We start from the raw sequence: 19,161 nt of genomic DNA, 5'->3' as shown, positions 1-19,161 counted from the left end.
ATATCTGAAGTAAGTTAACTGGGGTTTCTGGCAGATTATAAAGAATCCAAAAATATAAACCAGAGGAAAGATAGCTAGAATATAAGTTTTCAAAACTCTTCAGTTTCAATTAAATTTATGGTTTAGGTTCTGCAACACATTTATCAACACTTCCCTTTTTCAGCGTTTTTCTCCTGTATTGCAGTTGGTTTTGCTTCCCTTGTAGCATTACACTCAACAGCTCTTTTACCTGGCATCCTATTATGAACGTAAACGAGAGCATGACACATTTCAGCCACTTCAGCTTTGACAAAAGTTCCTGTTTTGCTTGTAGATCATTTTGAATAATGTTTTTATCCATCCTTTTGTGATTATTTAAAAGACAAAGAGAAGAAACTCAATTCCAGTTTCTGCAAATGAAATACCAATACTTATTAGATTAGTTTTAGAAATGTAGGATTAAAATATATTATTCTATATGTGATGAATAATATATGTTAAAATTGTAATTACTTTGAGATGCACCTTTAAACTGAGGTTTATTTTTCTTTTCCTTTATAAACTTTGTTCAGAAACATAAAAACAAGACAACCATCCAAATAAAGAGTAAACCACAGAGACACGCCGTCCAGTTTTTAAAACTTTTTTATTGTTTTTAAGTTTTTTTGCTCATTTTTTAAATTATTTATATTATCTACAAAGTAAAAGTTTTAACTTAAAAGTTACATAAGGGTCAGGTGAGAAGTGGGATCTGATCACCTCAGCCGTTATTGTTTTATAAATAACATTTCTCCTGTCCTCTTGGCTGCTTTATTATTATTATTTTTTAATTCCCCTCACTGGACGTTTCTGGCCATTTTTCCGATTTTTAGTTTGGTTAGAAACTTGTCTTGTAGTCTGGAAACAAACGCAGCACTTAGCAGCAATAAACAGTAATATTAATACTGTCTAGAGGTTGGAAGATTTCTTTTCCATAACAAGGTGCAGACAGAATACCAGTTCCAGTTTCTAGCAACGCTCTCCAACTCCTTCAGCCGACCCCTCATACTACGCAGGATCAGGGTCCGAACAGGAGACGTCTTGTCCGTTAAACCTCTCGTTAAAACACTGCATCAACCTGTTAACATTCACTTATTGCCTAGTCTGACTGGGAGGGGAGGAGGGGGGGAGGGGGGAGAGAAACGCTGATGTGAAGCATGTCGGGTGGAGGAAGAGGAGAGAGGGAGAAAAAGAGGGAGGGAGGGAGGGAGGTCTCTCGTTCTGCCTTGTTATGGAGGTTCTGGTTGAGAAGCGTGAAGCAGAGCGGTCCCTCGGCTCGCCGGCGCCCTCTATCTACAGCTGCTGCTGATGATGAGGCTGCACTGCAGGGACGACACACAAAGATGGAGTCAGGGATGGAGACATGGACAGAAACGATGACCCGATTCGGCCTGGTAGAACAATCCTCCACCTTTCAGAACCACGCCCGTCTCATAATGGAGACTGGAAAAAGTATTTACACCCATGGGAATGTTTACAGTTAGTGATGAACCAACATAAGTAGAGCATACAGTCAAGCTGGATGAAAGAATCTGATCATCTTGAACAACCCATATGGTCTGAACTTTGACTAGGCCTTTCCAACACATGAAAACCATGGAGCAACAGTGTTCAGTGAGGCCTTTTGAGATTTGTTGTAGGTTTGTTGTAAATAATTGTTAGTAATCGAGTAATCAATCACTTTGACGATTGAGTGAGTAAACGTATGAAAAAAAAATGTCCTGTCCCATAGGAGCTACTTAAGATGGTAAATATGTAAAAAAGAAAATGTTAGAGAAAAAAAAATAACTTTGTTTTTTACAATCAACAATTTTAGTCTCAAGTTTGAAGTATTGAAAAAAAATTGGGGTGTACAAACATAAGAAATGAAACATTTCACATTTTCAAGACAAGTACATTCTTGACTAAATAGCATTATTATGTAAAACATGACTTTAATGACAGACAATGTCTTGTTCTTACTATATGTACATTACTGCATATATTTCTGTATTAGTGGGATGTATATATTTTTTATCTACTTTGCATGGCTGAAAATAAAGCAAAAACTAACTAAGTACTAATTAATTACTCCTCACTTTTATTCTTAAGTTTTGAAGTATAAAAAAGCATTTATTGAAATAGATATTTCTAATCTATTTTAAGTATCACAGTAAAAAGAAAAAAATGTAAAGAACATGTTTGTTTCCCTTCACAATCAAGCTTACCTATTGGTCTATCATCCAGAATTCTAATAAATCTGAACACTTCAAGCCACAGAAGCTAAAAAGCAATTGTAGGATTTTACTATGCAACACAAAGCTGCACCACATGATTTATAACGGCTGTGGAAATTCATTAAAGCAGATCAGGTTGCTTTACTGGCCCGTCTCTCTTTCCACTAGAGCGTCTCGTATTATCTGAACTCTCTAAGGAGGCCAAGAAATGTTTCTGAAACAAATCTGAAGGAGGAGTCTGGAGAAACTTCAAGAATTTAAAAAACAGGTTTCATTCGTCACCTTGGCAGCTTTATCACAACCACCCAGGCCTTCGTTTTGAGAAGATGCCAAAAAAAATGACGATAAAAACATCTGACATCTGAAGGCAGATGCTGCTGACATTATAAAGGAAACATCAACCCTGTTAGCAGGTTGATGAGTTTACCTTGAGCATGTGCCAAGTAGGAGAAATGTGTAGTAGAGGACACCGGGATGGGGTTCAGAGCCGTCTGGGGCATCGGTGGCTGGGGACCCCCTGGACCCTGTGTGGCCATCAGCATCATTGGAGGGTGGGTGGAGGCCGGATGGTGAGATGGCACAATGCCGGACTGCATATGGGCCTGAGGTGAAGAGCGAGAGGGAGAGAGAGGACAATGAGGGGAGCGACAGCTGAAGCTTCAGGACGGCAGCGATTGGAGCTGCTGCCTTCTGGAAGCAGAGAGGTGACCACAATCAATAGGAAATATATGATCGGTCGACGAAAAACAATTTAATTACAGCTAACAGAGAGCAGAATGAAGCCACCATTTATAAACCTGGCTGGAGTGAAGTTATGCTGCACAATGTCAATTGGGTTTTTATTACAGCCAGCTCAAAGCCTCAAGGGAACAAACACTCAGCTGAAAGAGAGAGCGTAAAATAAATAAACAGAAAAAGAGAGAGCAAGAAGAGGAGAAGTAAAGAGTGAGGAAGAGAAAGAGAGCAAGAGCAAAAGAAAGAAAAGGACAAAGAGAAAAATGGTGAGAAAGAGTGAGAAAGAGAAATAAAAAATAGCAAAAGAAAGAGAAAAAGAGAGACAGAAAAGGAAGAAAGATGGGAGACAGAAAAGGAGAAGAGGAAAAACGACAGGAAAAGTGAAGTGACAGCTAAAGGAGGCAACCAGCTGATGCATGAGGGAGGAACACTTGTTAGTTTGTCAGAGAAACATAAAAAACATCATCCAATAAGGTTTCCTGCAGAATCAGCACCAAATCCACCAGAAGCTTGAAAAGCTCCCGGTTCTGACCCGGCGACCCACCTGCTGCATGTGGGCCATGTGGTTGGGGTTGTAGCCATGCTGCACCTGCTGAGGGTGGATGTAGACGGTCTGCTGGGCGGAGGGGAACGACGCCTGGGGGGACTGAGGGTTGGGCGTCATGGAGGGGGGCGTCGGGGCCAAGGCCGAGTAGATCTGCTGCTGGGGCGGCGCGTTGGACAGATGCAGGGCCTGCGCTGCTGCCGCTGCTGCGAAACACATCAGCGGTGTGAACACAGTGTAAACCGACTCAGCTGCTCATTAGGAGAGATCATCACCTGCTGCCGCCTGCTGGTGCTGAGGATGCTGGACCGGGCTGGCTGCAGGGTGGCTCGGCGGGCCCCCGTGCTGTGGAGGGCCGCCCTGCTGGGCTTGGCCTGTAGGGGTGGCAGAGGGCTGCGGGTGCTGCGGGTGAGGGTGCAGGGTGGCACTGGGGTGAGGGTACTGCTGAGGCATCGGCCCTGGAGACACTGAGGCAGCAAGAGACCAGAATCAACACTTCCTGCTGCCTCTCAGTGCAACAAAACATGAATTGTTTTATTTCCTATATTTAACCAGATAAAACCCCATTGAGATCTAAGATTTCAGTTCCAAGAGGGACATGGGCAGAAATCTGCAACACACAACGACCTGGTTGCGCAAAAGTAAAACAAATTAAAACGTATGCAGAAGTTTAAGACAAATTATAAAACAATTTGAAAGCAATGACCGGCCAAACACCAGGAATGGTATTAAGACAAGTCACGGTTTCAAAACCACTGAAGTTTTCCGTCATACCAGTCTTGCAGAATAACAGTTTTTAATGTCTGGTCAGAGATAAAGTGCAGGTCAAATTCCAACATTGACATGCAGCTGCAGCATCTCTACTTCTTCAAAACCTACTAGCTCTGCAAATTCAAGCAAGTCCACAAGGAGCCAGAGGAGACGACGCGTCACTATTTACTAAATTTGAGGTGAAGTTTATGCCGTAATGAAATTAAAATGTTGCCGTTAGTATCTAGAATTAGAGAAACAAATATCAGCATGAGGCTAGTCACAATTTGTCCGCCTGAGTGTTTTGGATTTGGATTGTGTATTTGATTAATTTCAAGTGAAAGATGGAAATACAGAGTGTCTCCACCTGCATCTGTGAGGAGTTCTTCAGCTGAACATGCTTTTCATATAAACTTGTTCGTACTTGTGATTCCTGTCGTTTTTCTGCATGCAAACAATTTATATACATTTAGTCTTCTTTGTGTCAACACTGACTCAGAATCTAAAACCCAATAAAAACTCCCAACGTAATATATTAGGTCAATAAAAAGAGGACTGTCGTCGCAGAGAACAACCTGATTAAACTCTGTTGTCCTATTAGTACAGCTTTAGCTTGTTTGTGCTATGCAAGAATAAACCTGAATGCTAGAGGAATTAAATTTCAGCATCATCCAAAAACAACTTCCAAGAACAATTAAAGTTGACAGACTACAGAGATTATGGAGAGGTTAAGGTTAAATTCAGGTTAATCCTAATTGTTCGATTAGAGCAGCCTGGCAGAAACTCATGTCGATTCAAATTCTTCAAGGAGTTATTGTAGATAATAATGGCTGTTGGCAGGAAAGATTTCCTGTAGCAGTCTGTGTTATACTGAATTTGAGGAAGCTTCTGACTGAAGACACCCATAATTTAGGTCATGTCGAAGGTTGAAGATCATCCCAAAAGTATCACCAGTGCATATACATCAAAGCATGATAACGAAAATGCAAAACTACATATTTTAGAGTTGTAATCATAACACTGTGACATTTCTACCTAAGGTAATCATTTTGTTCCTACCTGTGCCTACTTACCAGTGAGCTCATATCAAGACTGACAGATGCTACTCACCATACATGGTGTGTGTCTGCTCCGGGTACTGCGTAGTAGAAGAAGAGACGAGGCTGGGCTGGCCGTGCGTAGGAGGGCCCATCATCCTGGCGCTGCTCTGCATGACTGGACTGAACACGTGCTGTGCCTGGAGGGTGAGTGTTAGCGGTGATGAATGGCGGCCGACACCCTGAAAAGCCCCTCCTCTAAAAGCTGCTGCTCAGTGTGCGAGTCTGCACCTGTGACTGGTAGTGCGTCATCTGCTGAACGAGCGGCTGGCTGGTGAACTGCTGCGGGCTGCAGGTGAAGTACTGCGCCGAGTACACGGGGTTCGGTGCTACGATCGGCGGTCCCGCTGCGGTCGCTGGGTGCATCATGGTGGGCGTGCCGGGCGGGTGGTGCTGGTCAGACCTCTGCTGGGGCATGTTGGGTACTAACGATTCATGGAGTTAGATTATATGGAGAGAAAGATTATTGACCTATAAACCAAGTCAAGTTAAACAAAAAAATAAATAAATAAATAAATGTTTTTATTGATCATAGCTTAGTAGAGTCACAGTGTCATCAGCATGTGGGGACCAGTCTTGTTTAGTTCGTTTTAATAAAACTCTATTTCATTCATGCAATCAAACTGACACACGGACCAAAGCAGTGAATTCTGGTCAGCCTAAAAGCCTTCAATCTCAGTTCGGTTGAAGTGAACTCTGGTGCGGTTCGAATGAATATGTGTATGCCAAGCAGACTGAAGTCCACTACAAAGGCAGGAAGTGGACTTCGGAGCAGGGCATTCTGGGTAAATACAGCCAAAACAAACATGCAAGTCTAAGGCTAGAGGGAGAAATGGCTTGTGGTCTTTTGACAAAGACAAAAGAGAAATCCTACAACAACTAAAATCTGACACCACTCCATTTTAGTTTACATTTTGTGAAGAAGGAAGTTGCACTCGTCTTCTTTTTGTGTCGTTTCCGTCATTAGTTTTGGTGCAGCGCCACCACAGGTGAAGGAATTGAACAGATTTTTCAATTAGTTTGGCACTGCAGTGTGAAAGCAAACCGCACCAGATGAAAATGTAACAAATGTTGAAATTCTGATCCCCAAGTCCATCGGACTATCAGGTGTGAAGACATCCTAATTTCCTATTGCAGGATGTTACTGTTAATGCTTTAAAAATGATGAGGAAACATTTTAGAAATACCCAAGAAACTATAACCTCAATTAATTAAGGTTAACTAAGGTCCGGCATAAACAAAAAAATATACTAATAACTGAAATAAAAATGTCAGAAGTTGCTCAACTGTTTCCATGCATTAGGAATAAAATCTGTTATTTAAAAAGTGGAAAATGCTCATTTCACAATGTTTAGATAATGCTGGCTGGAGACACAAATTAATGGAACAAAGACTGATACTTGCATTATACAACAAATTTGTAAGAGCAGGAAGAGGTTAAAAAAAATAAAGGGAACAGCAAAGAAAGCAGGGATTATTCTCACCTTTACCTGGTCTGTAAGGTTTCGACTGGCTCACTGCCATGTGAGGCATTTGGACCTGATACACAGCTGGAGACTGGAAGGAGGGAGGCGATTGGAGAAGAAAAAAAAGTTTACACTTAATGTTTTCAAGCAAATGTAAAATAGAAAGTTAATCTGAATAAATATATATATTTTTTAATTAAAATGTAAAGGTTTTGTAAAAACCTGTTTTCCTGCTTGGAAATATCCCCTCAACATTTAAAAATGCATCTCTCTTACCTTGGGTCACATGCATTTTCTATTATAAAACTGTGTCACAGTTATGCTAGCCTATTCGCTATTATTTCTAAACAATATACAACATGCATTCCTGTCGTAAGGTGCAGTGCCGCAAAAAAAGAAGCTCGAGAACCTTCTTGTTTTGGGTTTGTTGTTAAGAGAATAAACCAACAGAAACAGGATGATGTTAAAGGTCCATCTGTGATGGCGGCTCAAAGGAATTGCAATAAGAAGTTGGCAAACCAACATCTGATGGCATTAATTCAACAAGCAAGCAAAATTATCCAAGTACAGATTGGGCTTAAATAAAATGAACAAAAACAAGTGTTGGAAAAAAAAAAAGTAGAAATCTTAGAAAAATTCACAAACCTTCCATATTATGCTTTTCTAATGGAGCGAGAGAGAGGAGGAAGAGGAGGGGGAGAGAAGGGAAAAAGAACCACTCTTTAGTCGTTATTGTTTGCACTTGTCTGATGTTGGATCACCAAGTTTTTCTTAAAGCAACACAGGATAGATGACACCAACACTCATGTTACTCTACTTGTACAAATAAATTACAAAATTGCAACATTTTTTTGTTTTTACACGTTTCTGACCTTTTTTGTACCTGAAGTTAACATCAAAACTTATCTGTGTGTCAGCGATGATTCACAGGAGCACAAACTTCAAAGGGGAGTTGTTTTTTTTTGTTAAATCTGTAAATCCTCTTATTAATCTGTGATTTATTTCTACAATTTGCCCCTCTGGTCAGCTTGTACTTACATACTCCCACTTTACTCCTCCCAGCTTCAGAACAATCAACTAAAACGGTGGTAAACTAACACATTTTCCATTGAAATTAAGATTCAAGACAAGCTACAATTAAAAATGCTAAAATCTCACATATGATTAAATTCTTTTCCACAAAATCAATTTAAATTTTTTGCACCACACTGCATTATCATTTACTGTGGTTCTGATCTCCATTTGAATCAGTTCCGATAAAACATGACAGATTTTGAAAAATTATCCTCTGCTGGTAGGTATCATTTACTGAAGTCATATAATCTCATTTTATTACAGCAGGATGTGAGTAAAACAAAGGAAATAACTGAGTTGTTGGTTGTCAGAGTAGGTATGGCTAAAGAGCAAAATGACCTGCGCCTATTGATAACTCTTAAGGTAGCTTTTATTTATAGTTAACGAAAGCAGATCCAACAGTTCTAGCATGCAGGTGTGCATCTCACCTGAACGCCGGGGCTGACTGGCGTCAGCGGATACATCTGAGGGAAGCAGCTGTAGACGGTCGGCGGCTGCTGAACCATGATGGAGGGGCTGGGCTGACCCTGAGGCCGAGGAGGCGTCGGGGTGTTGGCTGGCTTAGGCTGAAGAAAAAGATGGAAAAACAGAAGAATGAAATCAGTTTGTGATGCTTTTTTCTGGACTCACTGGGTGACTTTGCTACATCCAGACATACTGACCTGTGTATTAAACCTGGGTTTGAATTCGTTAGCATTTGGGTTCAGGGTGGATTTTCTTACTTGACTGCAGAAAAACAAAAAGTTGAAGGATCAATCAGGTCAAAAATGTTTGTTTTCTTCTGCATAGCAGAAATACATCAAACTTAATGGAGACATCTTGTCTGCTGACCAGTTTCCACTTTGATTGACAGCAGTAGGGTGGTCAGAGTGGTTAGAAATGATAAAAAATGAAACTATGAATTAAACTGATCAATATTTGGATAGCAAAAGGTGCTTTTAAAAAGAATTTGAACGAGGTGAAGCTAAAACGACACCACTTCAGGAGTCCTGTGTAAAAGATATTTACAGACCTAGAAGGTTTTTCATCTTAAGTGCAAAATGTTAGTATTTTTGTACATTTCTGATTTGAATGCCCTTTTTTGAGTCTGTAACAATTAATCGATTACTTGACGATTGTTTCAATAATCGCTTCATCACAACTAATTCGATTAATCGATCCGGTCCACTCACTCTTGTACCGCCTCCTTCTTCTCCTCCTTCTCTTCATGTTTGGGTCCACTCAGCGTGGATATGGCAGTCGTCTGAACTCCTTGTGATGTCACATCCTGCCCTCCTCTCTTCTGCTCTAAGGAAGATGGAGACGGCGCTGCAGGGCTGCCGGGTTTACTGGCCGACGACGCAGGTGTAGCTCCGGAGCCGCCAGCAGCCAGCCCTGCAGCGCCGTCCTCGGCGCCGTCTCGGCCCGCTGCGGCGGCCTTGTCAAGGGAAAGATCTTTAGGCTTGTCTGATGAGTCTCTGACTGGCTTGGTCATCTGGTCAAAGGCGGGGTCTGGACTGGAACTGGACTGCAACTGAAACAGGTGCAACAGGTTTTCATTATGCAATCTGGTTAAGCGACTTTAAACCAGGTTTCTGTTGAGTTTAACAAGGATACTTACTCTAAAATCTACACTAAATTTCTTTAAATTATCTATTTGTTTTCTGTGGTCGGGGGCCATAGAAGGAGGTCCTGGAGAGAAATGGAGTCAGGTTATGTCAATAAATCAGAAAATAAATTTCTTTCAATATATAAAACCATCTATGAAACACATGCCTAATAACAATGAAGTACCTTTACAGACTGGTCTTGAGATGCTAGGGGAGTTATCCAAAGACTTAATGTTCTCATTATTTGCTGAGGGAGATGACTGTCTCGTCTCCTGGACATGACAATCTTTACCTATAAAGATAAAAATAAAAAAACAGGAGAGAAAGTTTGTCCAAATAATGATACTTGTCGAATTTTTCACACACTAAAAAATAATAATCTGAAAAGTGTGGTGTGCATCTGTTATCAACCCCCTTTACTCCAACAGCCTGAGCCAGATTTTAAAACGGGCCTACAGGAGCAGTGACCCAAAGTTAGGAGGGGGCTCTTTATTTTGGTTTTTTGCCAAATGCATGTCTTACAAAAACTGCACCTCATTTTAAACTCATAGGCTCATTTCAGCTGTGGTGCTTTAATATTGTTGGATTTGCATTAATTTAAAACAAAATGTTTTTTTGTCCAACATACATTTTAAACTAACCAATTCAGACCCATCTACTAATGTTCTGTAATTTGAATAGTTAAAAATTACGCTCACACCAAACCTGGCTCCAGCCCAGGGGCCCTAATCCTTCTAACTCCGGCCCTGCCAATAAACCCTATATGAACTCATTTTCAAGCAACTGAGAAGTTCGTCAAGGTTGCTGGTTGCTTCCAGCTGTAATTACGCTCTCAACTTTGAATTAAATGTTTCAAACTTTGACATTTAATCTCACCGTCCCCTGATGGAGAGGCGACCATGTTGGGGGCGGGGCTAGCAGCAGTAGGAGAGGAAGCTGACGTCAGCGTCATAACAGTTTCTATAGGAGCCGTTCCTGTCTGGGATGAGGAGAGTGAGGAAGAGCCGGGGGAGGCGCGGCCCACATTGTTCTGTCGTGGGGATCGAGGCCTGTGAACTGAGGACAGAAAAAAAAAAAATATATATAAAATTACTCCAAGCATAAGGATAAACTTAACAGCCTTAGAATCAAGATATCCAAAAAATCTCTACAAGTAAAGAGAAACACTCTACCTCCACTGACCACTGAAGACCAGGTACCTCCAGAGGAGTTACTCCTGGCTGGAGGCGTTGCCGAAACATCTCCAGGTGGATTGTGGGAACCCAAGTCCACTGCGGTGGAGACCGAGCTGATCCGTGACGGCGGCACTCTGTGAGCACGAGGCGTTCGCTGGGATTTAGGAGACATCCTCGGAGGACCTGCGGACGAAGGTCCCATAAATCGTCAAACACGCGGTAAATACAAACTCATCTGTGTCAATGTGAACCCAGATGTAAATATCACATCAAACAACAAGGACATGCGTGTTAGTGAAGAACAAAGTTTCATGTGACAAAAACACCACATCAAGCCTTCAAAGCCCAAATAAGTGAAGTGGGAGATGAGAAAATAAATCAGTGGAAAGGAGCAGAGGTAGGAAGACAGAAGAGCTTTATTTAATTCAGTGGAAACCAAACAAATCCATGGATAAGAAGATGTGAACAAAGCTGTGCAGTTAACTGCACCACGATATAATAAAATATCATTTCCTTAGCTGTTTAACTGTTCATCCTCAGGATCAATATTTCATATGTTCAGGGAGAAGATGAACAACAATTGCATAAAAGTATGCAGTGCCTAGCAAATGTATTCAGACCCTGAAACATTTTCCGATTGTTTCAGGCGTATGAAACGATATGAAGCTGTATTTGTAGCAGCAGATGCTTCTAGAAAGTATCGATTCAGATGAGGCTGAATACAAACGTACGCCACACTTTTCTGATTTTTTTTTTTTTAGGGGGGGAAGGGGGTGATGTATGCATATCAATAAAATACAATTAAGTTTGTGATTGTAACACAACCAGTTCAGTGGGTATGAATACTTTAGAGCAGCACCGTTCTTTCAGAGCAAGTGTTTTTCAGTATCATAAGTTGTTTGTGTTTTTTCCAGCGTTGCCAAGCAAATTCAAGAGTTTCGTCTTGCCAAGTGAACCAGACACAAACTCAACACTGAATCACAGAAGGAAGAAAAACTAGAGGGATGAGGACTTGAAACGCGCCACAGTGAGAGATCAGACTGCTAAAATGACAGAGGACTTTGCTTGGTTTTGGACAGATACTAAGGAGCCATATTTAAGCTTATAACTTTGAAACAGATGTACTCAGTTTACTGTGAAAACTTGGTGCCTCACTCACATGTTCTCTTTATGTGGTTAAAACAACAGAGACGCGGAAAAAACAGCACACACACACAGACCTTGATGCACCCACATGCCGAGGTGAAATTGCCTCACACACTGATAAGGAGTCACAACCAAATTCTTGCCATTAAAATGGGCATTTAAGGTCAGACCCCAAATCAGAAGAAGCAATTTCCAGATGTTTCTGTTCCACAAAACACATGGGCAAATTTATCCATGGAAGATTTTTTTTTTTTTTTTTTTTTTTTTTTTTTTTTTTTTTTAAGCTTTAGGAAACGTTGTTTTACAACTTTTACAATTCAAATCCAATTCAACGCCAAGGTCGGCCCCTCATTCTCCATCTCATGCCTTTGCCCAGGTGGGCTCAACCTATGTGGATACCTTCTGAGGACATGCGTTTGGGCAGAGTGGAGGCTGGTGACGTGGGGCCATGTTGAGAAAAGGAGGATGAAGAGGAGGGATAGGAGGGGTGAGATGAATGAGAGGGAGGTCTGGAAGGCCGAGAGGGGGGCCTGGAGGGTGGCCTGGTGGGCGTGGTTGCCCGGGGAGGCAAGTAGGAGGGGCCAGACTGGTAACGAGAGGGGGGACGAGAGGAGGGAGACGGACAGGGTGAGGGCCAATGGGATGAACCTAAAAAAAGGCAAGGACAAATGATCAAGGATAACAAAGAGTAGGAGAAAACACAAATGTGCAGCAGCAAACAGGGAGGAGAGGAAGTTAATAAACATAGCAGCAAAACAGGAAGTTTGATTTAAACAGGAGCAAATAATAAAAAGCAGAAAGTAATTTTTAACTGAGGGAACAAATAAAATATTCCAGACATTGAGTTCACAAGATGAGAGGGGAAATTTCCACTCTTTCTACACGAACAAAAACATGCAAAAAATTTAATCTGAAAAAACTAGATTAAATCCTGGTCAGGTCAATGTGACATTTCATCATGTGCTGGTAAAAGAGGAGTCAGTTACTGGCTTAAAGTCCTGACAGCATTTTAAGAAGCACTGAGTTTTTCCTCTAATTTTTTCCTCGACTCATAAGAGGGCAAAACTACTCATCAGGTAATCACACTTACAACTGCAAACCATCATAAGAGTTCGTCATCATAGCAACTTTCAATGTTATAAAAGGTTAATTTTTATAATTAAAGTGTAAAGCATTTAATCTTTACATGCTAATCATACAGAATACCACACTGCGTTTAGATGAGAGTAACTAAGATCCCAAATATCCCATCATGTGTTGGAGCATCAAGAAGACAATGTGGGCTAATCACAGTGGAGTACATTCGTTGTGAATTATTAATGTGCAGGCGGAGCTCAGAAGTGGCTCCTTACTGCGGGTTTATGATGGAAATGTTTTGTGAAAAAGGCTAATCACCCCAGAAAACAACCCTGGTTCCTGGAAAGTTTCCTTCAGTGGAAACTTGCAAAAACACCGTTTATATTTTTTGCTATATATATGATTTAAATGGGACACCAGCCTACTTGCTTTTGAGTATTTGTAGATTTCTCTGTGGAATGCAACTCCAAATTATTTGCTGAAAACTCAGCTATCCTGTCTTTTTTGAAGAGCATATCTAATATATATATATATATATATATATATATATATATATATATATATATATATATATACTGCAGCTAGGGAACTTAAAGTACACATTGCTACTTGACACGCTATTGGCTGGCGTTTGCGAAGCAGCCAATCTAGGACGGAAATTCATTTTACTTGCTGCTGATTGGCTGTACTCCCAAAAGTGGAGTACTGGTGGTCCACATTATAATGTTTACTATTCATTTGAACTCATTTCTGATGTAATAGGTTCATTTTAAAGTTGTAATCCTGCTACTGCTACGTCAGAATTAAGTTGGATCGAGGTTGCTTGATGACTTAAAAGTACTCTGCGAACTCTGAGTAATCTGTCCCTGATTGGTTAACGTACCTCCATTCACCACCCTCTGGTCCGGGCCGGTGTTGGGACTGTAGTCATGAGGTCCTGGTCGAGAAGCCGAGGCTCCTGCTGAGGTCTGACCCAGTCGAGGTGAATTCTGGCGTCCTGCACCCCATGACATCGCTTCCCTGTTCCTCTGACCCGGAGGAATGTACTTGTTCTCTCTAAATAGATACACAAACACAAAATGAGGATCAGTTCAACACTATAATAATCTTGGAATTTTCTGTCTCCTAAAAGTCAAGTTTGTTTGTGTGACACATTTCAGCAGCTAGGCAGTTCATACAGTAATCAGTTATGGAACAGCAACAAACATAAAATTTTGTGAAGCTCCATCATTAAAATACACATCAAATATATTGATGAATATTTGTGGGAGTCGGTGAACAACACAGAATGGTCATCTGAGCTTTGTGCAAACTCATAGCTGCTAACTGCAATTAACAGAAGACAGCAAAAGTATCCAGGCTTTAAGTCCTTGATTTGTGTAACTTCATTTCACCTGCTGAGTGTGGGAGCCTCCCTCTCCCCTCGCACCACAGCCGTGTACTTCTCCTCTTCTGAGCGCTCGTCGTTTTCGAGGGCCACCCGAGCTTTATATGTGGAGCTGGCCTCTATCTCCTCTGCCAGCTGGGCGGCACGAGCCTCCCTCTTCAGAAACTCCTCCGAGTCGTCTCGCTCCAAGGGGACCCTGCAGAACGACGTCCAGAAGGACAAAGACTCATTGAACAAGGCGAGGCTTTAAGTTTTTGTTTTTTGTCTAATCACAAAAATGATAAACTGAGCACGAGTCTCTTTAGGGTTGATGCTTAAAAATAAACATATGACCAGCAGATCTATTACGCAAAGATTGGTTTAAACAAGCGGTATTATGCATTGTCCAGGCACATAGTGCCATTTTCAGTTGTTATGAAAATGCTGTACATATCAAACAAAATATAAAAGAAATTTAGCTTCTCAATTTGACGCCCGTCTCTTTAAGAAGCTCTTATTCTTTCTGAAACACCGCCTATAGCACATCAACACAACAATGTTCATCCATGATGCCGTTTTACAACTGAGAAGTAGTTTGTATGACAAACTTAGCAAACACGCAGTTCCACAAAGTGTTTGCCAATTGCTGCTGCCGCCAGTCTGGAGGAGCTGAGTGGAGGAGCTGAGTGGAGGAAGGAGTGCTTTGTGAGGCAGAGGCTCAGCTCAAGCTTTGTAGAAATAGGCAGCGCTTTGTGAGCGCAAGCGTTTAACCACCACAAAATGGCTGCCAAAATGACTAAAGCAATACTTCATGAATGTTTTTGATAAGGAAATTACATTTTAACATGATATAAAGCTCAAAAAAGTCAATTTTATATAAACATTGCAAATGCTAAGATGTTTTAATATAAATAACAGACGGTAAAAAAGAAAAACAGAATGCTGCTTACGTATATGTGGACAGGCTGCTGTCATACGTAGACAGCACTCCATACTTCTCCTCGTTGTACTTGAACATGTCGTTTGGGTCCCATCCGTTTGACTGCAAAGACAAAGTCGGAAAGCGAGGCAAATTTGTCATCTGAGCTTTTTAACAAAGGACAATCGTGTACACTCCTGTGTGAACGCTACCCCATTTATGACAAGCTGACATCAACATGTCTGATGCGTTTGCGTGATTGATCTCACCACATCTGTGTCCAGGGACTCGAGGCTGTCAGAGTTGTGAGTGTCTCCTCCGTCCCACGGCTCCAGATCTTTCTCCTTATGCTCACCATTAATTCGACCGCTCACTGCTGCATCTGTGAAGTTGTCTACATCACAAAAAGATCATACAATAACGCATGTGGAATATCACACACACACACACACACAAAAATGGCTCTGAAATACAAGTTGGATTTGCAGTTCATCTCAGTGCGATTAGGTCATAATGTTGACCCACTAAATTAGTCTACTACAGAAAATCGATAGCTCTGGTAAATAACATGAGTGGTTTATCTAGTCTTCCTTACTCTTCTCAGCAGCCCTACAGAGTGCAAAGTTCATGATAGTGTGCAGTCACATGGCTGCATTCATGTTGTATAAGCAGGAAAGAGCTCATGCCTTCAGCGCCTCAGTCATAATCCCTCACAGCAACAACACAAACGGGGGCATAGAGGTCAAAATAAATTAGCCAAAAAAATGTGAATATCGTCAAAATGTTTATTACAGTAATTAAATTCAAAAAGTGAAACTGACAGGGAATAACTGTGTTTGTCAAAGAGAGATGAGAACCTAAAAGCTAGCTGAGCTTCACAAACCACATGCCGATGGCCTCCATGACATGCAACACTGATGCATTCACTCATGCAAAAGGAGCCTCGACCAACTGTTGAGTTCACATACAGTGCAGTACATGCAGATTTCCTTATTAAAAACAATTACTAGTTATATTCTACATTTAAAACATGAGATAGATCTCTGTGTGTAACGAATCTACATAAAATACCGCTTTAACTTTTTGAACTGAAATACTGAAACTAAATACATGTCAATGATATTCTAATTTATTCATAATCACACATATCCTTTTAAAAGAAGCTGAGCAAAGTCTTGAGTTGACTCTGCAAAAATGCAGCACAGCCAACCCAACAGTGCGTCTTATCTCGCCGTGTAGGCCATTATTGTAGCAAAACATTAGCTTATTAAATACATAAATGAAAATTCAATTAACTCAGCACATCAGCACTGCTTGACTTTATTATTACAGCCCAGTAACATTCAAGACAAGCATCCTCAAAGACAAAATATGTTTGAAACAAAAACTAGTCTTATGTTAACCCAAGTCTGGCCCTATATTATTATTCTCCAATCAGAGACAAAAGCATATTGATCACATGAACTCCCATAAATTAAGCTTTGATCTCCCAACTCAACTCATTATTTAAAAACAATCCAAAAACTTCTGATAAATGCAAAATTAGAGGCAAATACTGTACAAGCTAACAAGCTTGGACTATACTACAGTATGCATTGCTCATATAATTTTATTGTGCATCAAATATACAATACCTTGTAAAAGTATTAATGCCCCTTGAACTTTTACGTTTTTTCATGTTAAAGCCACAAACTTAAATTTATTTTATTGGGCGTTTATCCGACAGACCAAAGTAAAGTGGCGAATCATTGTGAAGAGGAATGAAAATGAGGAATGAATTTAAAAGCTAGCTCAAGCCACATCAGAGACACCTCAAACAGGATGAAGAAAGCGCTTCGGGGTGATGGCAGCACAGCATGTCACCCGGAACATACGTTATAGTGAAAAATGGTAGTGAAAGCATCATGCTGTGGGGATACTTTTCTTCAGCAGCAACAGCAAAGCTGGTCAGAGTTGATGGGAATAAGGATGGAGTAAAATATCCATGGATTAAATCTTAATAAATGCCACTTTCCAGAGATTTCTGATTGTAAAACATTGTGAAAATCATTTTCTTTTTACTTTCCAGCAGTGCGTTACTTTTGTTGGCCTATGACATAAAATCTCAATAAAATTCACTGTGAAAATGTGAAAACAGTCACGAGGTGTGAATACGTTTTTTTAAAGTAATGATCATAATTTGCAAATAGAGAATGTGAGAAGTGTCGAGGAACATGCAGATAATTTAGAGTGGAGTTAATTATATGACCTTCAGGTTGAAGACAAATCACACATTCAGGCAAGGCTGCATTTCTTCAAATAAAAAATAATCAGAAACAAAATAAAGAGCTGAACATTGAATCTGCTGCTTTCAATCCAATCATACTGTGTGTTTTCAACCTGAGCTCTACACTGGTCAGCTTAAAATAAAGTGCTGCAGAAGAGTGACAACTTTAACAATCGTGCGGTAGATGAAAATAACATCCACAACATGCATGCCACTAAATTCAAAAGCAAAATGATTTATTTACATTAAATATTTTCACTATTTACAGCACCCTGCACACATTCTCCCTCTCACCAGTAAACCCAAACGCAAACATGTGGCCAATGACATGCATCGGATTCTTGATCAGCAGAAACTAGTAGTAGCATGAACCCAAACTGTGCAGAACTATGCTCCCATATTCTGATCCAAGTGTGTATATTCATGTAAAAATTAAAAAAAAAAAAAATCTGAGAAAATTAAAGTTCTTTATTACCTGTGTCAGAAGAGACTAGACCATTGGAAAGAAGAGACACACAAATGAGAGAGTCAGAGGATGGACGGACAGACAGAATGAAGAACGAAAATACTAACAGTTTCCTGACCAACATACAAGATCTTCATCAAATGGGTCAAAACTTTAAATCAAAATGTTCTTTTCCTTCTCCTTTTGTTATCCGTTTGTAACTGACAACAGTATTTACCCTAAAACATAATGTTCATTGGCTTTTTATTAAAAACATCAAATGAATTTATTGTTAAACATCAAGAAGCAGACTCGTTCAACCTGAAGTGTCCTTCCTGCACTTCAGCCACCTTCAGAAAAATCAATAGATCAAATCGGTTTGCCACAGCCGGCCAGAAACACAAGATGTAACTCATGACAAAGTCACTTCAGGGCCGTGAAGACTGAAAACAATCAACCCACTGCACATGTGCAATGACGCCCAGTTACATGTTTTATGTTTTTTTGAGCACTTGGCAAATACAATATCATTAGCTCTCCAGATCGTCTGCTGCTTGATTAATAATGAATGTGAATTCAATCAGCACAAAAGCCTTTGGTACCTTTTCTGGCGAAATTCGGGTCCACATCTTTGAACGTCACCACTACGACATCGGAAGCCTTAAAAATGATGCTTTCTACTATATCTTCTTTCCTGGGGCCTAAACTCGGCTCTGGGCTCTTTCTGTGGGCTGCGTCCAACACCAGGTCACACTGCAGGAGACAGGCAGGTTAATACGAATCATAAATAAAGTTAAAGGCAATAGCACCAACCGAAAAGGCAAAAAAAGAGGTGCATTTCTTTATATTAGAATAATACAGAAAGGTATTGATTTCAGTAATTCAATTCAGCATTCAAGCTGCTGATTCATGTCTTTTAATCAACTATTCTCACTTACAGCTAATAAAAAGACATTTTCAGAAATTAAGAATATTACACAACTTGAATAAAATAAAGTCTCAAGACTAAAAAGTTTACCCACGCACTGCACAATACTGCATTAAGCTCTGGGTGCTTTAATCACAACAGTCATCTCCTCTGGATACAACTGAATGCCACAGATGCAGAAAAATGTCCTGATACGTCCATGTGCAGTGGCTCTTCTGAATCTCCCCAAAACTCCTTTCACTTTGCAACCCCTTACCTGCTGTTAATTGTGCACAATATTTCTAAGACATTTTGTCCTTCCACTCAATTTTCCACTTAATCCTCGCACACAGCTATTTTCTATAGCATTG

The 19,161-nt window shown here is 40.5% G+C and overlaps 1 protein-coding gene across 2 annotated transcripts in view; it reads right to left on the bottom strand.

Annotated features, from left to right (window-relative positions):
* Positions 1-1,225: 1,225 nt before the first annotated feature.
* atxn2 (ataxin 2) overlaps positions 1,226-19,161 on the bottom strand; it is a 26,820-nt gene continuing 8,884 nt past the window's right edge. Inside the window, exons 5-26 of one of the 2 annotated variants that reach the window (XM_015028304.1) lie at positions 18,486-18,636; positions 17,914-17,928; positions 15,442-15,566; positions 15,204-15,295; positions 14,282-14,470; positions 13,771-13,943; positions 12,210-12,458; positions 10,662-10,847; positions 10,366-10,545; positions 9,674-9,781; positions 9,501-9,571; positions 9,073-9,413; positions 8,563-8,626; positions 8,329-8,466; positions 7,472-7,489; positions 6,845-6,917; positions 5,592-5,785; positions 5,374-5,500; positions 3,789-3,980; positions 3,514-3,725; positions 2,662-2,836; positions 1,226-1,340 (exon numbers count right to left, since the gene is read on the bottom strand). In XM_015028304.1, coding sequence (XP_014883790.1) covers positions 1,312-1,340; positions 2,662-2,836; positions 3,514-3,725; positions 3,789-3,980; positions 5,374-5,500; positions 5,592-5,785; positions 6,845-6,917; positions 7,472-7,489; positions 8,329-8,466; positions 8,563-8,626; positions 9,073-9,413; positions 9,501-9,571; positions 9,674-9,781; positions 10,366-10,545; positions 10,662-10,847; positions 12,210-12,458; positions 13,771-13,943; positions 14,282-14,470; positions 15,204-15,295; positions 15,442-15,566; positions 17,914-17,928; positions 18,486-18,636 — 3,102 coding nt within the window. In that variant the 3' untranslated portion in view covers positions 1,226-1,311. The remainder of the gene's footprint in view (positions 1,341-2,661; positions 2,837-3,513; positions 3,726-3,788; positions 3,981-5,373; positions 5,501-5,591; positions 5,786-6,844; positions 6,918-7,471; positions 7,490-8,328; positions 8,467-8,562; positions 8,627-9,072; positions 9,414-9,500; positions 9,572-9,673; positions 9,782-10,365; positions 10,546-10,661; positions 10,848-12,209; positions 12,459-13,770; positions 13,944-14,281; positions 14,471-15,203; positions 15,296-15,441; positions 15,567-17,913; positions 17,929-18,485; positions 18,637-19,161) is intronic. The other variant, XM_015028305.1, reaches the window with a different exon arrangement.

This window comes from Poecilia latipinna, unplaced genomic scaffold (genome assembly GCF_001443285.1).
Source record: "Poecilia latipinna isolate Pla-1442-1.1 unplaced genomic scaffold, P_latipinna-1.0 Scaffold119, whole genome shotgun sequence".
In the NCBI taxonomy this organism is placed as follows: domain Eukaryota; kingdom Metazoa; phylum Chordata; class Actinopteri; order Cyprinodontiformes; family Poeciliidae; genus Poecilia; species Poecilia latipinna.
The sequence above is the reverse complement of the archived record's forward strand: the minus strand, read 5'-3'. Positions and strand labels throughout refer to the sequence as shown.